We start from the raw sequence: 18,012 nt of genomic DNA on the forward strand, positions 1-18,012 counted from the left end.
AATGGTCAGTGTTCAGGGAGCCCCTCTTGCTTTACTGAGAGCTTGAGTAGTGGAAAACTTAGACACCCACCCTACTTTCCCATCACCATCATATGCATTTCCTGGCATGGATACTGTGCTAGAACAGTAAGAATAATTCCTTGTGCTTTGGGAGTTACATGTTCGCTATTTGAACATCACAATAAGCCCTTGAAGAGGGCTGGTCTTCCCATTTTACTTACGAGGAAACGGAGACTAAGGGAAATCAACTTGCCCAATTTCCTAGCTGATCATTGAGAGAGCTGTTTAGAATATTACAACTGTTAATAGTTAATAATTAATTACTAATTACTAATAATAGATAGTGAGGGTACAGCATTTTATATATCCCATTTATGGTGTGCAACATGAAGCAATGAGAATGTGTTCTGCCTTCCTGTGCGGTTCAGTGATGTTAAATGTTTGTGCTTGCCTATTCTAAAAATTATTTGTGTCACATTTAAATAACTCAGTCCTGAAGCTGCTGGGGGAAAATAATTCTTGAGTAATAAGGCTGGGATGGGAGGAAGAGGGGATCAGCTATTAAATTCTTATCACGGCACAAAGGTTTTTGAATGTCAAATGTTAAACTCTTCTACATTCAATAGGAATTTTGCTATGAATCTTCAGTCCCCTAGGGTACCTTTCCTGTCCATGCCTGTCAGCTTCATTGTTATTCATTTTAAATAAAGCTTTCCCTAACATTCAAAACTCCTTCCGGAGTTTTAGGAAAGAGACATAAATAAAGTGTGTCCTGTGCGTTTGCATTTTTGTTTTCTTTTACCTTCTTCTGTGTGCCTACCCCAGCCCTACCCCACCCCCAATCTTTAGAAGTATAAAGCTAAGGTAAAAAGAGCTTTAAAAGGGGGGGCTCTGGGGAAGTATGCAAATGACAGAAATGTCTATGGGAAAATTAAGGGAAGTGAAATTCAGCAGGAAAGAAATTCATTGATGTTGTGATGAAACGTTGTCACTGGAGATGATGACAAATTAGAATCCGTTCCCATGGGGACCGGCATGCTACCTACTGATCATTTGACCCATGGCTGGATGTTGGCTAGCCGAAGAATTGACCCAAAAGATGACAAGATGGTTTTAGTCCCGTCGTCTCATCAGCATTCAGGAACCCCTTAGGGGATGAAGGGGAGAGGATAAAGAAGGATAAAAGATGAAAGCTGAGCTGTGGAAAGAAAAATGTTTTTAATTACACTGAGGAGGATTGTGGGTCCACCTGTAGCTTTTGTTAAGAATGTCCTTTGTTTTCTCCTGTCTGCAGGGATCATGGCAGGATACAGACCCAGAATCCGTCAGGCCTCTTGGAAGGTTCTGTGTTGGTAGCCGGTCCTCTTCTTGAACGGATACATTCAGGACTTAATCTCTCTGTGGGCTATCTTTACTCTAATAGGTTCTGTTATGCCCGCCGAGCAACCTGGATTTGGTTGGCATGCTGAAAGAGCTTGCTTTTACAGAGAAAAAAAATACCCTGGCGTGGAGCAGGAGTTGACATTTCCATAGTGAGTCACTCTCCCATTCCTTGTCAGAAGGGCACAGGGAGGTCATCTCGGGCAGTGGGGTCAAGGGAGGCCAGAGCCCTATGTGGGAGTCAAGAGACCCTTAAGCCCCATATGCCTCAGTTTCTTCACTTGTCAAATGGGAATTAAAATTGCATCTTACTATCCTATGAGGGCAGATGAATTAATTGAATGAAAATTTCGAGGAAAATACTGAATTATGTAAGTCACTTCTGAAAGGAAAGGAAAAGTGAGTACATCCATGATGTTTTCTTCCCAGGTTATGAACAAAGTTAAACACCCTGGAGTAATTGGAACAATTTAGGTTAGTTTGATGTAACTTACACCACAGTAGTCAGGAATAGCAGGTATTGTTTTAGGAGAATACATCCTTTCACTTTGGCCATATCCCCCCCCTTTTTTTTTTATCAGTGGTGAATTCAGTTCTAAACCTCCTCAAAGGCTTGATTTTTTCATAGGAATTATGTACAATTCTAAATGTGTTTTCAGAAGTCTAATTTTTATTAGAAAGTAATGAGACGGTGTGTGGCTTACGGTACTCTGCCAAGAATTTCACAGCATTTGTTAAAATGGGTTTGAAAGGAAATGGGAGGAGGGGATTATTGGTCCGTGTGTATTACGGAGAGAAATTGTGTTGCACGGAGGTCGAAGCCGAGGCTCTGAAGTTGGAATACTACTGGGTTTGGGGGCCAGCTCTACTACTTACTAGCTGTGTAACTTTGCTTCTGGGGTGGGGGGGAAATGGACATGTGTGCCTTACAGGGTTCTTTGAAAGCTTAATTTGGTATGTGCTTATGAAGTACTTAGAAGGGTGTCCTGCACATAGTTAGCACTTAACAAATGCTGGCTATTTTTTTTTTAAGATTTTTAAAAATTTATTATTTGTTAAGAGTAAGCACAAGCAAGGGGAGCAACGGGCAGAGGGAGAAGCAGGCTCCCCACTGAACAGGGAGCCTGATGTGGGCTCGATCCCAGGACCTGGAGATCATGACCTGAGCCGAAGGCAGACATTAACCAACTGAGCCACCTAGGTTGTCTAGTCTCTTTTTTTAATAAGGCAAGATGGGGTATCACTACATGAAAGACAGGAGTTTCCGACTGAGAGGTCTGAATCCAAGGTGGAAGGAGCTGGCATTTTGAGGTCTTCTGTTAATGGTCGTATATGTCTGGATTCTGCATGTAGGTCCCTGCCTCCACTAATGAAAACTGCAGCTCAAGGCCCATTCTAACCAGGTGGCCGAAGGCAAACATTGCCAATTTGCTCTTGCCCCCACTACTTGTGGCAGTGCCTCTCCCCTTCTCCTCCCCTCCACTCCCCCCATCAGACTCCCCCTTCCCCCTCCAGGGAAAGCCTTGGTTCCCCACCCAGCCCAGGAGTGGGGGGCTTTGTACCCTGGCTCTGTGCCTTGGCTGATTATATTAATGGGAGTTTCCTCAGATTGTGTGATTTATCATATTTTTCACCATGTGTGTAGTGTGTGGTTAAGTACCTCTGTACAGTAGCTGTTATAATTTTGCGAAGAACCCTGCAGTTTCTTTGGACAGGTTTCTGGTGCACAGGCTCCAGTCTTGGTAATTCTGATGATGCCAATGGTAGTACCTGGACCTGAGCAGCTTGGATAGCCTAGCTTCAATATGTTTGTCTAGGGACGGAATTCAACCTGTCAGCCTATCGAGTCACTTACTGCTGCTCAAGAAAGCACCCCAAACTCGGTGGCATAACCAGCAGTTTCTTCATGCTTGCAGATTCTGTGGGTCAGGAGCTCAGGTCCGGCACAGCAAGGATGGCTTATCTCCGTTCTGTGCTATCTGGGGCTTCACCACTGGGACTTACTGGAGGCTTCTTGACTCCTATTCAGAACCTGGGCTGAGATGACTTGAAGGCTTGAGCAGCTGGAGTTGTCAGCCAGGCACTTAACTGTGGCTTTTCCATGTGTCTTGGACTTCGTTCATGTGGTGGCTGAGAGCATTCCACGAGAGAGAGACCTGCAGAAATGGCATGGCCCTTTATGACCTGGCCTCAGAACTTACATAGTGTCAGTTTCTCAGTACTTGACTGGCGGAAGCCACCATAACCCTACCCAGATTCAAGGAGTGGGTGTGGAGAAGGAATATACAGCCCACTTGTCAGGGGCAGTGTGTGTGTGTGTGTGTGTGTGTGTGTGAAAAATTAAGCAAATTTTTATAAAACTACTGGGACTATGGCTCTATTTTGGGACACGTTGGGGCTTCTGACTTCTAACTTACAGTGAAGCAAGCCATATCGCCTCAGTTGCAACTACTTAACTCTCACACTGGCATGAAAGCAGCCATAAACAGATAAACAAATGACTGTTTCATTAAAACTTTATGAGCACTGAAAGGTGAATTTCCCATAGTTATCACAAAGTGCCTTTTTAAAAAAGACATTTAAAAATGTAAGAATCGGGCGCCTGGGTGGCTCAGTCAGTTAGGCATCTGCCTTCTGCTCTGGTCGTGATCCCAGGGTGCTGGGATTGAGTCCCATATCGGGCTCCCTGCTCAGTGGGGAATCTGCTTCTCCTTTTCACTCTCCTTCTGTGCGTTCTCTCTCTCTCTCTCTCTCTCTCTCTCTCTCTCTCAAATAAATAAATAAATAAAATCTTGAAAGAAAAAAATAAAGGACCCAGAATTCCTCCTCTGAAAATGCTAAAACAAATTTGGACAACACTTTATCATATGAAATGTCACTCTGATACACTTGTTACATCTAGAAATTTTTCTAAACCAATTCATAGTTTGTGCCCTGTTTAGCAAGGCTGAGAATCTCAGTTATTTAAGTGAAACTCTGAAAACTCCCAAACATCAATGGAACAAAATCAGATTTTGGAATTGGCTTGAAAAAATGGAGATACCCTGCTTTGGCTCCTGTTCTCAGCCTGTAAGGTATTGGACCGTGTGCGTTGCATGACCCAAAGGAGATGATTAGTTCTCCTCTAGTGTGCTGATAATGAATAGCTCTACAAAACCAATTAGCTATAATTCTATCAGTCATTTCATTTGGGTAACATTTTGTTTAAGGGGAAGAAAAACAACACTGTTTTCCTTGGAGATCTGTAATTAAGCCGTGATATTTGATGACAACAATGGGGAGGAAAAAGCAGTATGCTTACCCATTTGCTTTTGTTATTCCTGCATGAAAGTAAATTATGATGAAGTGTACTGTTCGCAGCAGTTATGAAAGACATTTGTCCACCTTAAAGGTGGACAGACCAAACATGCGTGTATTTTTAATGGTATATTTTGTTTTATGTGGATGTCTATGTTGTGCAACTCCAGGGATTTGCCATTTGCATGGAGGACTGTGAAAGGTGTCCCCTGGAGTTGTGTGGCAGAACATGCTGTATGCTCTTTCCTTTCTTCATGTATTTTTCTCTTGAAGAATCTGTGTGACTCCAGAATGAATAGTGGGTTGTTTTCTTATAATCACTGTTGTTGCTGTGTAAGTATTAATGTTGTCATGCTGACAGTAGTATCGGTAGGCTTTGTTTTCCTTTGTCTAGCGAGGCATTTTATGGATCACTATTGTTCTTCATGAGTTCATACCCATGAGAAGTTCCTCATGTATCTTTAGCCATTTTAAGATCGCAGGTAGTGTTTTATTGTCCTCTGACTATCCCTCTGGGGTTTCTGGACACTTTGCAGTTTTAATATCAATTTACACGGAAGAATGAGACCTGGGTGTTTTATCTCAATTTACCCACTTGGGTGTATATTGTTGGTTTTACCTGAAGTAAAACATGCATGTAATACATGCAGCCTGTCATACAAGTTAATGAGCTTATTAGGAAAAACATGGTGGGTTATTGCGGTGGGCCTTCGACTCATTTTGCTTACTCTTTGTCTCACAGCTAGCCAAAAAAATCCGAGAGAAGTTCAACCGTTACTTGGATGTGGTCAACCGGAACAAGCAGGTTGTAGAAGCTTCCTATACGGCTCACCTGACCTCTCCTCTAACGGCAATTCAAGACTGCTGTACTATCCCACCTTCCATGATGGAGTAAGACTTTACAAATATTTTTGTGTTGTTGAAACCAGTAATTGAATTGCCTTCCATTCATACTCAAATGCCTGTGCTTATCTGTTGCAAAGTGTATAGTATTTCTATCTTAAATTGTCTTTACATAGACAATTTTTGAAGAAGAGAGACTCCACATTCTATGTCCCAGAAATTCCTAGACCCTCCCTGCTCTCCTTTTTGTCATGTTGGAATTCAGGTTTGGAAGTATCAAATATTAAATATTAGCTGAGTGTAAAGTTGAATTAAGCTAAGGAAATTGCAGATGTTTTGTCAGGTGTCAGCTAGTGGGTCTTGAATAAAATAGACTCACTGATTCTGGCACTTTGCCTAATTTAAGGGAGTGCTTTTTGTCTTTGAAAAGAGTGGCAAAAATTCCCATTTCATACTTCGGTAGTTTTAAAGATAACAGCTATGCTAATGGGAGATATGGCTTCAGATAATATTGCAACAGAATTAGTATATGTACAGTTAAGGATATTTTTATTTATTAGCCTGGTGGTAGTCATGTCTGGAGGGGTGTAGGGTCATATGATGCTGGAAATTGTAGTGGAAAGAACACTTACCTAGAGGTACAAAGAACTTAATTTTTACTTAATCTCTAACTAGCTGTGTGGCCTTAATTAATTAATTATGTGCAGTTTTCTGTCGGTGGATAATAATCTTTATTAGACCAATTTTCTAGGGCTATTACGAGTGACTAAAAGCTGCTAACATACTTTAAAAACTGAGTGTAAATGTTATAATAGTAGGTATTACTCCCCTTTTTGCACATCAGGTGCTCTTAAAGTCATGCAAGGGATAGATAAAACATAGTTTGGTGGGTAAATGTTTTGCTTCTAGAAGCATTTTTTTCCTACTTTAGTTTCTTGGTGGGCTATGTAGATAGCAGGGCATGAGACTTTAAGATGAGCCTTTTTCTCTGGCTTACTCTGTCTGCAGCCTAAAGAAGCTCCTACTAGTTGTTTACTAAATTAAGTGGAAAAATGTATACAGTGCAGCATGAGCCTGTCTGGATAGCAGTCCTCCCTAACACTCAGATGGTCTTGGATATTTTATGTCTCAGCCACTCTGTCTTCATCTCTAGAGTAGAAATGATGATAAATACTTCACAGTGTCCTGAGCATCCAGTGAGACCAAAAGTGAAAAACACTTTGTAATTTTCCAAACAAATCTCAACCCCAATATGTGTGTGTGTGTATGTGTGTGTGTGTGTGTGTGTGTGTAAAATATACACTTCCATATCATAGTGAACATCTCATTTTTTATTAGTTTTAATCAGAGAAGATGTCCTTTTTTTGTAGTGTGGGCATTAGTAAATTGAATACTTTTTACAACTTATCTCTTCTCTAAAAAGAGAATGAGGGCCCAGTTGGGTTCTGAACCAAAGAAAACATCGTTTTCAAACCAAAGAGAGGAGCTAGTATGTAGTAAGAGAGAAATCCTTAAAGCTAGAATTACGCTTAAAACAGTGGTTTTTGGCTGGGGATGATTTCCGCCCCTCGCCTTATCCCCCTATGCTCTTGGACCTTTGGCAGTGTCTGGAAACATTTTCAGTCATTACAGTTGGAAGGTGGGGAATAGTTGTTACTGATATCTAGTGAGGAGAGGGCAGGGATGCTGTTCCACATCCCAGAATGCACAAGATAATCCCCCCTCCCTGCAAAGAAAGAATTACTCAGGGGCACCTGGGTGGCTCAGTGGTTAAGCATCTGCCTTTGTCTTGGGTCATGATCCCAGGGTCCTGGGATCGAGCCCTGCATCGGGCTCCCTGCTCTGCGGGAAGCCTGCTTCTCCCTCTCCCACTCCCTGAGCTTGTGTTCCCTCTCTTATGGTCTCTCTCTCTCTCTCTCTCTGTCAAATAAATAAACAAAATCTTATTTAAAAAAAAGAAAGAAAGAAAGAAGAAATGACCTGGTTCACAATGTCAGTAGTGCAGAAGGTGAAAAACCCTACCTCAAAAGATGGGAGGTTTTCTGGAATTCCTAAGTGGAACTGTTGCTCCAGTCGAAACAACAAGCGTGAATTGACTGGTCTCTGCTTGGAAATCCGCCCTGTATGTCTTCATCCCATTACTTGTTCACCTTGTGAGCTTTTATTGTTTCAAGAATGTTTAATGTTTAATGTTTCAAGAAATAGCTCAACAATTTGCCTCTCTCCATAGCTTCCTGATACCACTCCCCACCCCGTGCCCCGCCTCCTTATTTCCCTTTGCCCCTGGAGGGATTCACTTACTCCCTCATCTCTGTTCCCATAGTTCAGTTTCAGACACCTCTATTACAGTGTGGAACTTAATGTATCCTGGGTTGTTGGTGGTGACTCTGCCTCCCCTGCTGTTCTGGGCAGGGATTACACCTCATCCATTTCTACCGCCGCACCCAGCATTTGTAGTTAATTACTCCTTGTCAAAATCCGAATTGAGTCAGGGGATGTCTGCTCTCAACAAATTAAAACTTTGGGGGTGGAGGGCAAATACTGAACATAATTAATAGTGCAAAATGTGACACAGAGAGGTACTGGTGTTCTCAAAGCAGAGAAATGTACCAGGTGGTGGATGGGTCACAAGAGTCTGTGAACTTTGGAAGTATGCATGTTCCTGGATCCGCTCATTTGGGGGAATATCACGAGAAAATGGTAAGACATGTTTATAAAGAGGAGCTTGTAAGGACAGTCATGGGAGTGCTGTTTAGAATAGAAAATATTGTCAGTACCTTAAATTCTGATAATAGGAGATTAGTCAAGGAGATTGTTATCCCGTCCACAGACTTGAGAGAGGGTAAGATGCAGCCAGGAGAAGGTAAAAGAGTGTTTGCTGACTTGGGAAAATGGCCAGGCATACGTATATGCATGCACACCTTAGAAGTTTGAGAGGACTTACATCAAAATGCTTTGGGGGTAAAGACCATGATTCCATTTTGAATATGCTGAGATAAGGGTTGAGGTCTGAGATCCAGGCCATGCAGATGTCTTGCAAAATTCAGTAGTCTACCTTTTGGTGAATACAGTAAAACAAAAAGTGTAGTGTCTGGCCTTTAGGAATTTCTCATTTAGTTCAGTTGACCATCCGCAGGGCTTCTGTTCTCCCAGGAGGATCCATGCCGAGTAAGCAGGTTCACAGGAGGCCCTTCCCTCCTTCCGAGGTCAGTATTGGGCATTGTGTGGGGACTCTGGAGAGACGCGGCGCCATCTTATCTCCTCACTAGGACTCACTGACAGAACCAGCCTCCATTTGGGGTGAAGGTCGTAAAACCAGGGCAGTTGAGACAGTGAAGCTGGGTAATCAGAAGATCTATAAATGAGTAAAGAACAGGTTCCGTTTGGTGGCATATTAAAGAGATAACTGATAAAAATGGTTCACAGCAGGGATGACTAACCTCCTCTTAGAGTCTTCCTAGTTCTGAATTACTTACCCAGTGACACATGTTAAGGAGTTTTTGGAGTAACTCTGAGCTGATGCTTTTCTAGCAGTTGGCTGAACACACCTTCTAAAATTATGAGACTCTCTCTCACTTTTTTTTTTTTTTTTTAAGATTTTGTTTATTAGAGCACAAGCAGGGGGAGCAGCAGGGAGAGGGAGAGGGAAAAGTAGACTCCCTGCTGAGCAAGGAGCTCAGTGCAAGACTGGATCCCAGGACCCTGGGATCATCACCCGAGCTGAAGCCAGATGCTTAACCTACTGAGCCACCCAAGCGCCCCCTCTATCTCACCTTCTTCATGAAGATTCAACAGTGGAAGGAGTTAATAGTAGGTTTTTGGGGTGAGCCAGGATGAGAATCTTTTGCTGCCTTTATTCCAGTCCCTCATGTAAAATATGCTTTTCTCAACACTTTCTGTTTTGGTGTCTTACTGAACACATTTTCAGTATATATATTCAATTCCTTCCAGAAATGTCTACATTTTGAATCTCAGGGAGTTCACATTGGAGTTGTGCAAAAAAGAAGAACTCCCAGTCTTAGGAACCAATTCGAGGACATAAGTAAGAACTTTTTTTTTTTTTTAACAGTAGGCAGATTTGGTTTTGAATCTAGCCTCTTTCATTCATAAGTTGACCCTGGGGAGTCACTTAATTCTGAGCCTCGATCTCCTCAGTGAGCTGACAGTAAGGGTAATACATGCCTCACAGGGTCACTGTAGGGAGATGTTTTTAGGTTGTAACTTCTTTATTTGATAAGTATGGCTATTACCCTTTAGGTCCAGAGATACACTTTTTTCTCTTACGGCAATAACAAAGTTTTAAGATAAATACGCTTAAAAAGTAAACTCCTTTAAATGAAAATATTAAGTAAATGTGACCAAAATCTTGAAAGTGATAGATAGGGTAATGATGAAAGTTCTTAAAAAATGGACTCAAGAACATTGCTAAAGTCTTTCCAGATTGTGAAATTTTACGGTTCTATAAAGCAGACTCTTGGCACCCATGGCATGTATCTGGCCCCATGCAAATGTATCAATACTGCCATTGTAAGAAATAAAAGCAATTAACTTGAGATAAGGGACCTCCAGCCTTTGATCTGGATCTTGTCCATTCTTAAACATCTGGGCTCTGCAAACATGTGTTGACACCTAGCACTGGCCCCGTGTCCTTTAATCTGTTGGTTACTAACATTTTAAGTGGCTGCCTGTGGCCTATTGACCTGGCTTCTTCTCCAAAGGCATCAAGGATGAGTTAGTATTAGGACAATATTTTTATAACTAATTTTAACCAATGGCTAATACTGAGTTTCAAGCCTAGAATTTCATTGTTACTGATTTATAATGCATTTATTTGTCTCACAAAGGCATGATAATGCATATTTTAATAAAATGCCCAGTTCTGAAGATAGAAGGGCTTTAAAATGTCCTCTCAGAGACTGAAGATTTATACTCTGATGACAACAGAGAACCTGCAGAATGGCAGAAAATTGATTTTTCAGATGATTTTGATAGTTTCCTTCTCAGACCATTCAACTCTTTCCTACTCAGGAGTCCTACTAGTTAATAACTTTTGTACAAGCCTGTGCATGGAGATCAGGTGCTTTGTCAATGTTTGCTGAAGGAATGATCTGAAGAATTAACCTCTTCTACAAGGGAAAAAAATTAGATTATGGCTTCATCTAAGACAGACTCATTTTCAGAGGTGTATTCAGTGGTAAATTTACTTATTTAATGAATAGTTCCCCTTGTGTTGGGTCACTGATGAGGGTGCACGAGAGACTGGGCTCTCCCACGACGAGCGCACAGACACACAAACACAGAATGATGCTCAGGGACTATATCTGGCCTACAGATGCATTTATCTTGGCTCCAAAGGATGTTTTAAAGGTTTTTAAATTTGTAAGTTTTTAAATCTGTTGCCAACATTTAAATTTTGGGAGATTATGTATTTGTCTTCTCTAAAATCCGAAGATCTGGCAATAGTGGGTCCACATTCCCACTGAGCAGCAGTCAGCTTGTCTGACTCCCCTTTGAGGACCCGGCCCACATTCTCCCCTTCCCACAGTTACCACTAGTCCCTGTGGATTACACCCAACCCCTTCTCCTGACTTTGATCACGGGCTTGGCCCATACTAACGTGTGAGTTTGAAACTCCTGGTCTAAAAAGACTGTATAATACTAATAAATCTGACTTAAGAAAATGTGGAGTTTAAAGAACGTAGCTCCTCTATGCATAACGTTATGCATAATATTCAGAATATCTGTCCCTGAAACCTAGCTTGCCACAGAGATGGGGTTCTGTTGAGAACCTCGCAACCTAATTGTTTATTCAGCAGGACCCATGCACCCTTGGCTTTTATGCAAATCAATAATTTTATCTTCCATGTCTCTCCATTTTTTTCCTCCCTTCCCCAGTTTCTTTTGTAGGTATTCCTGCCTGGTGGCACTCTTATTTTTTTATTCTTATGTCTTTTTTTCTTTTCTTTTCTTTTCTTTTCTTTTCTTTTTTTTTTTTTTTTAGAAGAAGGAAACAATGTGAGGGTAAACTAAGAAGGAAATACTGGGAAGATGAACTTAGATATTTATTTTTGTGCGTCTCTGAGTGGGGTTCAGTGCAGTTGTCCTCACTCAGTTAATGCTTGTGAATTGGTTCATTGTGGTGGGAACAGAAAGCATGTAGGCCAGGTAGGAGGTGAGCAAAGTGGTACTGTGGTGAAGCTAAAGGCAGTAAGCAGTGGTTTTCAAGCCACATGGGAGCCAGCCACCTGCCGCGGGACTTGAGTTCTGTAGAGAATTCTCACATCCCCACCAGGGTGGCTGGACTTGAGTTCTAGAGAGAATTCTCATATACCCACTAAGGCAGACTTTAAAAGCTTCACTAGATCCAAACAGAAAAGAAACTCTGGGAAACATTGTTAAGTTAGATTCCTGCCATTTTTCAAGGAGCTCTTTGAGATGGAGCATCCACTAAGATGGATGTAGGCAATGGGGAAGGCAGGGGACACGAACCTCTTTTTCTGAGAATCCACATTTCATGAATCCCTGGCTACCACCCACTAGAACAGTGTGATTTTAGGCCTTACCACAAAACTTACTGGGGGTATTGTGCTACGGACAAAGCAGCCAGCATGGGTACTGATGCAAGAACACAGGCTCCTGAGAGCATTTTTCATGAGTAGCTACTGTTAGTAACCCTGTGTTGGGGTTCTCCAGAGAATGGATCCAATAGGAGGGAGCTATGTGACAGAGAGGGAGAGGAGGATAGATCTATTTTAAGGAATTGGCTCACATGATTATGCAAAAGCAAATCCAAAATCTGTAGGGTAGTCCAGCGGTCTGGAGGCGCAGGAAGAATTGCAGCTCCAGTCTGCTGGCAGAAAACCTTCCTGCTTGGGGAGGTCAGTCTTCACTCTATTAGGGCCTTCAGTTAATTGGACCCACAAGTCCACTGACTTAAATGTTGATTTCATCCCAGAAATCCCTTCACAGAACCATCTAGAATAGTGGTTGACCAAATACCTGGGTACCCTGGGTTAGCCAAGTTTACACCTAAAATTCACTATCACACACTCTTAGAGAATAGAAAATTGGGTGCAAAACCTACCACTGAAGTTAAATTTTTATTAACACTCACATTTAGATTGTAGGATGCCAGATTATCACTCTTTAAACTTTATGCTGTGTTCTTCTAGACTGTTTCTCTTAAAAAGTTAATGTTCATGTGACTAGCTGCCTAGAAAGGAGTGGAGGCAGCTGAGTAAGTCTTTTTCCACGTAGGAGCGCCTGGCGGCTCAGTTGGTTGAGCATCTGCCTTTGGCTCGGGTCATGATCCCAGGATCCTAGGACCAAGCCCCATGTTAGGCTCCCTGCTCAGTGTGGAGCCTGCCTCTCCCTGTCTCTGCTGCTCCCCCCTTATTCTCTCTCCCTCTCTCATATAAATGGATAGATTTTTTAAAAAAATCTTTTTTTAAAGTCTTTTTCCATGTAAATTGGTTGTCTGTCTTGTGTTATGATTTAGATGTGTAAATTTCTATGTTCACATATTAAGTTCAAGTATTGATGACATCATAGCAGCCAGAAATAAGTTAAGTTTTTTTTTTATTTTGATGGCTAACGTACTGACCCATAATGTTCAGATTCTTTTTTTTTTTTTTAAGATTTTGTTTATTTATTTGACAGAGAGAGATCACAAGTAGGCAGAGAGAGAGGGGGAAGCAGGCTCCCTGCTGAGCAGAGAGCCGGATATGGGACTCGATCCCAGGACCCTGAGATCATGACCTGAGCTGAAGGCAGAGGCTTAACCCACTGAGCCACCCAGGCGCCCCTAATGTTCGGATTCTTAAACTAGGATCCTTAGGATTCTTTAGGGACTTACTAGCTCCAGGTCAAAGTTTGTGTTGGCCTTTTTTTTTTTTTTCCTTAAAGCTGAACTCAGACATGAGCCTTCTTTCATTTTTAAAAGGAGGCAGGCCTCTTTTTTTTATTTTTAATTTTTAAAATCCTCTCAGTCTTAACCCTGGTGGAAGAGAACTACCTTAAGCAGTGAAGACAGTTTTCCTTTCAGTTTAAGTTCAGCTGTGATGCAGATTACGTCCTGCAGTACAGTAGTAAGACTAAATGGGCCAGTTTGCCATGTGATCGTAGAAATTTCACTTGACCTTTTTAGTTCACAGTTTCCTCAGCTGTAAAAGGAGCAGTTTGAACTACACTCCAGAGACCCAGCTCTCAAGGTTAATTTCCCTCAGCCTTCTTAGAAGGTTTGTTTTTAACTGGAACCTTTAGCCGTTATAGACTTTTCCTACTGCCCAAATTTTATAAATTCTAGATTTTATGAGGGAATTTATCTTCATCTTTTTGAGAGCTACCTAGGGGGAAAAAGATTGTATTATGTGGCAAGGCCTACAGAGGTTAAGTTATTCATTCATTAAATCACTTTATAAAGTAAACATTTATGGAATAGTTTATGGAAGAAGCATTTCATTTGAGTATTGAAATAAGAAAAGGATTTGAACGTAAAGAAATATGGAAGAAGATCTTTCCAGGAGAGAAAGGTCCATATGAAGAAAATCCCATGGCTAGAAATGGCCAAGAGCACTGAAGAATACATTGTTTCTGGAACAAATGATGGAAGGGGCATCTGAGAAGTTGGTTCATTGCAGAAAATAGAGACCCTCAATGCTGGACTGAAGAATTGAACTTAAGAGACTTTAAATGAAAGCCAAGAACAATTCTTATTGTGCTTCTTTAAATGTATTGCCTGATACATAGTAGACACTCAATAAATAACGGTTGAATGAGAGAATTAAACATTTTTGCAAAAGGGAATGAAATGAAGATCCCCTTTAAGGGGATTTTTTACCTGTGAACCATGTAACAACTAGAAGACCTAGTCTGATTGCATTTACATAGGCAAGGAACAAGTGGGGCAGGAGCTTGGCTGTGGGCACCCTCTATCTTGGGCATTAGAAGAGGGAGGAGCCAAAGGTGGCTGATGTTGATTCTGAGTAACTGTGAGAGTAGTTCCTGCCATGTTTTAAGTCCTATTCATACTCTGTGTGCACTCTCCTCTTTCTTCTCACATTTGAATTTAGGGATCTGGTCAGTTTCAACACCTTGTATGAACAGGTCCGCATTAAATATCTACTGGAGGAGTTAGTGCGGGGTAGCAAATCTGATTTTGTCTTTAGAGTACTGGTAGTGATGATGATAATAGAATTATTGAGCTACTTCCCTTTTGGACAGAAATTCAAGTACCTTTAGGCCCATTTATGGATAGTTGTCTTCTTCTGAGTATTATTCCATTGTTAGAAGCTCTGATAGGAAATGTAGGTTGATGTTGACTTGGTTATCTCAGTTATCAGGTTTAATCATTAATAGAGTAATCATAGATATGAATAATTATTACATAATATTAATGACTGTATGCAGGGTAAATTTAAAAACTTGAAATTTCCAAACACATATGTATATCATTTCCACTCAACTTGTCTGGATCCTCTTCAAGGCTGTTAATGTACAAGACATTGTACCAGATACTCTCTCATAGACAGAGATGAATAAAGCAGTCTGTACTTTCAGGAGCTCATAGGACATTAGAGTAAGCTACACGGACTGTGTCAGGTACCGTGAAAAATCCAAAGTCTCCTTTAGAAGAAAAAGCGATTATGAACAGAGGCCTGTGAGCACTCAGTCTTGGTAGAGAAGTGGTAGCTGGGGCCTTGAAGAGTGGAACTCCTGCAGGTTGATCTAGGGAAGGATGCTTCAGATGGAAACGAGCAAGCATCATAAAGCTTTGAGCGTGCAGAAGTGGAACACAGAGCTGCAGCGGTGGGTAAGAGATGTGCTATGCAGGGCTCAAAATCCTTGGTCAGTTGGGCATGTTCTTCTCTCTAAACAGTAGATTCTAAAGCAAAGAAATGCTGTGTCAGTCTGAGATTTGAGCAAATCAACTAGGTGGCAAAGGAGGGTTTATGAGAAGTTGTGGTAGGGAGGAAGTTGCTTGTCAAGTCAAGCGATCCTAATTATTTAGGGGGAAAGGAATGGCACCTCAAGGAGGGAGAATAAAGGTTGTCCTGGGTGGTGGTGGGTTACATGGAAGTTAGCCCCTAGACAGAGAGTATATGACATCTGCCAACCAGATTTCATAGGAGATTTGGGTAGGGAGAAAGATTTTAAAAGGTGGTTATAAATTTTAAATTGAGCATCTCAGAGGATAGAAATAAGCCCCAATGTGGGGCTTAAACTCACCACAAGATCAAGAATAACATGCTCTACCAACTAGGCCAGCCAGTCACCCCAGCAAAATATTTTTTAAGAGGAAGATGAATTCAGTGTGAACATGCTAATTTTGATTTCAAGTTCACGCAGATCATCCTGGAGAGGTGTTCCGCAAGTTGAGACTAGCCTGTAGCATCATTTTATTTTCATCCCACAAATTGTCCCCACCCACCCCCAAATACACACTATGTTATATGCATGGCAGTTCAGGAGACAAGGCCAAGTTGAAATGTGTAGTTCTAATGTTGTGCTAATACATAGTTTTGTTTCAAATGATGTTTCTAGGGGCGCCTGGGTGGCTCAGTGGGTTAAAGCCTCTGCCTACAGCTCAGGTCATGGTCTCAGGGTCCTGGGATTGAGCCCTGCATCAGTCTCTCAGCTCAGTGGGGAGCCTGCTTCCTCCTCTTTTTCTGCCTGCTTCTCTGCCTACTTGTAATCTCTGTCAAATAAATAAATAAAATCTTTAAAAATAAATAAATGAAATGATGTTTCTAGACATAATAAATGACCCACATGTGGGCAGACTCCCGTTTTCCCCCGTCCTATTTTAAGGTACCACATGTGAAAAAATGATGCAAAGTGTTTAACCCTGTATACATTTTCTTATAAGACTTATTATGCTCTTACAAAAAATAAAACTTAGGTGACTTAGGTGCTTTTGAACACTTAATTAAGACTCTTGCTCTTTTGTTCGTGCCATGTCACAAGGTCAAATAATGTGACAAGCTTGGTCCTTGACAACGGAGTTTCATTTTATCGTAGGTCCTGTTCTTTCTCCCAAGAAGGTGTGTTTTTGCCCTCAAAGTGCTATATGGCAAACTTAGCCTTTCAAGTTATTCTCCCTTATCTCAAACTTTCATCTCCAGTCCTTTTAAAAATTATTACTACCTGCAGGCAGGTGAAATGTTACAGATACAGTCTTTATGGATATTAGCACCGGAAGGATTGCAGTAGAGCTCAAAATTCAACCAAGATTTTACAAAATGCTTTACATTTCAGAAGGCCAACTAAGTTACATTATTTAACTTCTGTAAAAGTTACCTATGTTTACACCAGTAAAATACCTTCTTAGGTTTTACTTCTGTAAATGTTCTGTTACCTAGATGATTCCAGTGATCCTTTCTACAGCTGCGGTGGGGTGGGTACTGTGTCCTCCCCTCCCCTGCCTTCCATTTTGCCCATGAGGAAGTAGACTCAGAGCTTGTGTCTGGGAGCAGGGACTAGAATTTGTCTGGGTTACCTGACTTCAAGTCATTTCTTTTTTAAGGACAAAATATTTTGTCCTGTGGTCAAAATGGAATGGCTTATGAAGCAGTGGAAATGCCAAACATTATATTCCTTCTTAGAGTTTCAGTTGAGGCTGTTGTATGACATTCTAAAATTTCTGAGTTGGCCAAATGTAAACCTCCCATTGTCAGATTAGTCTGTTTTTCAGTCTTAAGACCATGTTCCTGAAGTTATCTGTGGCCTTTCTGTGCATGCATGCGCGTGTGTGTATAGGTACTAGGTGGATATCTATACCTCAAGGACTGTCGGAAAACACATCTGCCTTTGGGTGAGCTGACGGTCCTACTTTCTGGCTTTTCCTTGGGTGACCTTTACGCCAGGAAGGGAGACCTGTCAACCTGCTTAAAATACTGAATTTCACCAATGGCCTTTTATGGATTTTAGGGAGAGCTGATCCTCTGATTCCCTTTTTCTTTTTCTTCTTCTTCTTCGTCTTCGTCTTCTTCGTCTTCGTCTTCTTCGTCTTCTTCTTCTTTGTCGTCGTCTTCTTCTTCTTCTTCTGCTTAGCTAGTCTCTAAAAGAAACAAGGCGGTAGACTACCCCAGCTTTAACAAAATAGACCCCACGGTCGCAGACCGCAGGCTTTCCTTGAGCTTTACGTATGTTTCTTGTGCAAATAATACCCAAGTGGTTTCAAAGGTTGCCAAGACTGAAGAACCATTCCGTCTGTAATCTTTCTGGGGACTCCATTTGACTGAATGTGATGCTGCGCACATGGCTTTATGAGCTCTGTGATGCCGCATCAGTGGGGCTTCTTGAGGACCCGGCCCTAAGTATTCCGCATCTTTTATTTCATGTTTCTTTCGCCGAAGGGGGAGATTGGGACAGGCCTCTTCCCTCTCCACTGCGTATGTGCCTGGGAGAATGAACCAGTTCATCTGCGAGGTCATCTGCTAACTCTGAGGTTCTTAGCGCTTCTCTTCGATGTCTGTGTCCTACTACTCACAG

General features: G+C 41.6%; 1 protein-coding gene across 1 annotated transcript in view; it reads left to right on the top strand.

Annotated features, from left to right (window-relative positions):
- CACHD1 (cache domain containing 1) overlaps positions 1–18,012 on the top strand; it is a 200,322-nt gene that overhangs the window by 99,521 nt on the left and 82,789 nt on the right. Inside the window, exon 3 of the mRNA XM_032844869.1 lies at positions 5,420–5,568. Coding sequence (XP_032700760.1) covers positions 5,420–5,568 — 149 coding nt within the window. The remainder of the gene's footprint in view (positions 1–5,419; positions 5,569–18,012) is intronic.

The sequence above is a fragment of the Lontra canadensis genome, unplaced genomic scaffold, assembly GCF_010015895.1.
Source record: "Lontra canadensis isolate GAN:19392208 unplaced genomic scaffold, GSC_riverotter_1.0 scaffold158, whole genome shotgun sequence".
NCBI lineage: Eukaryota > Metazoa > Chordata > Mammalia > Carnivora > Mustelidae > Lontra > Lontra canadensis.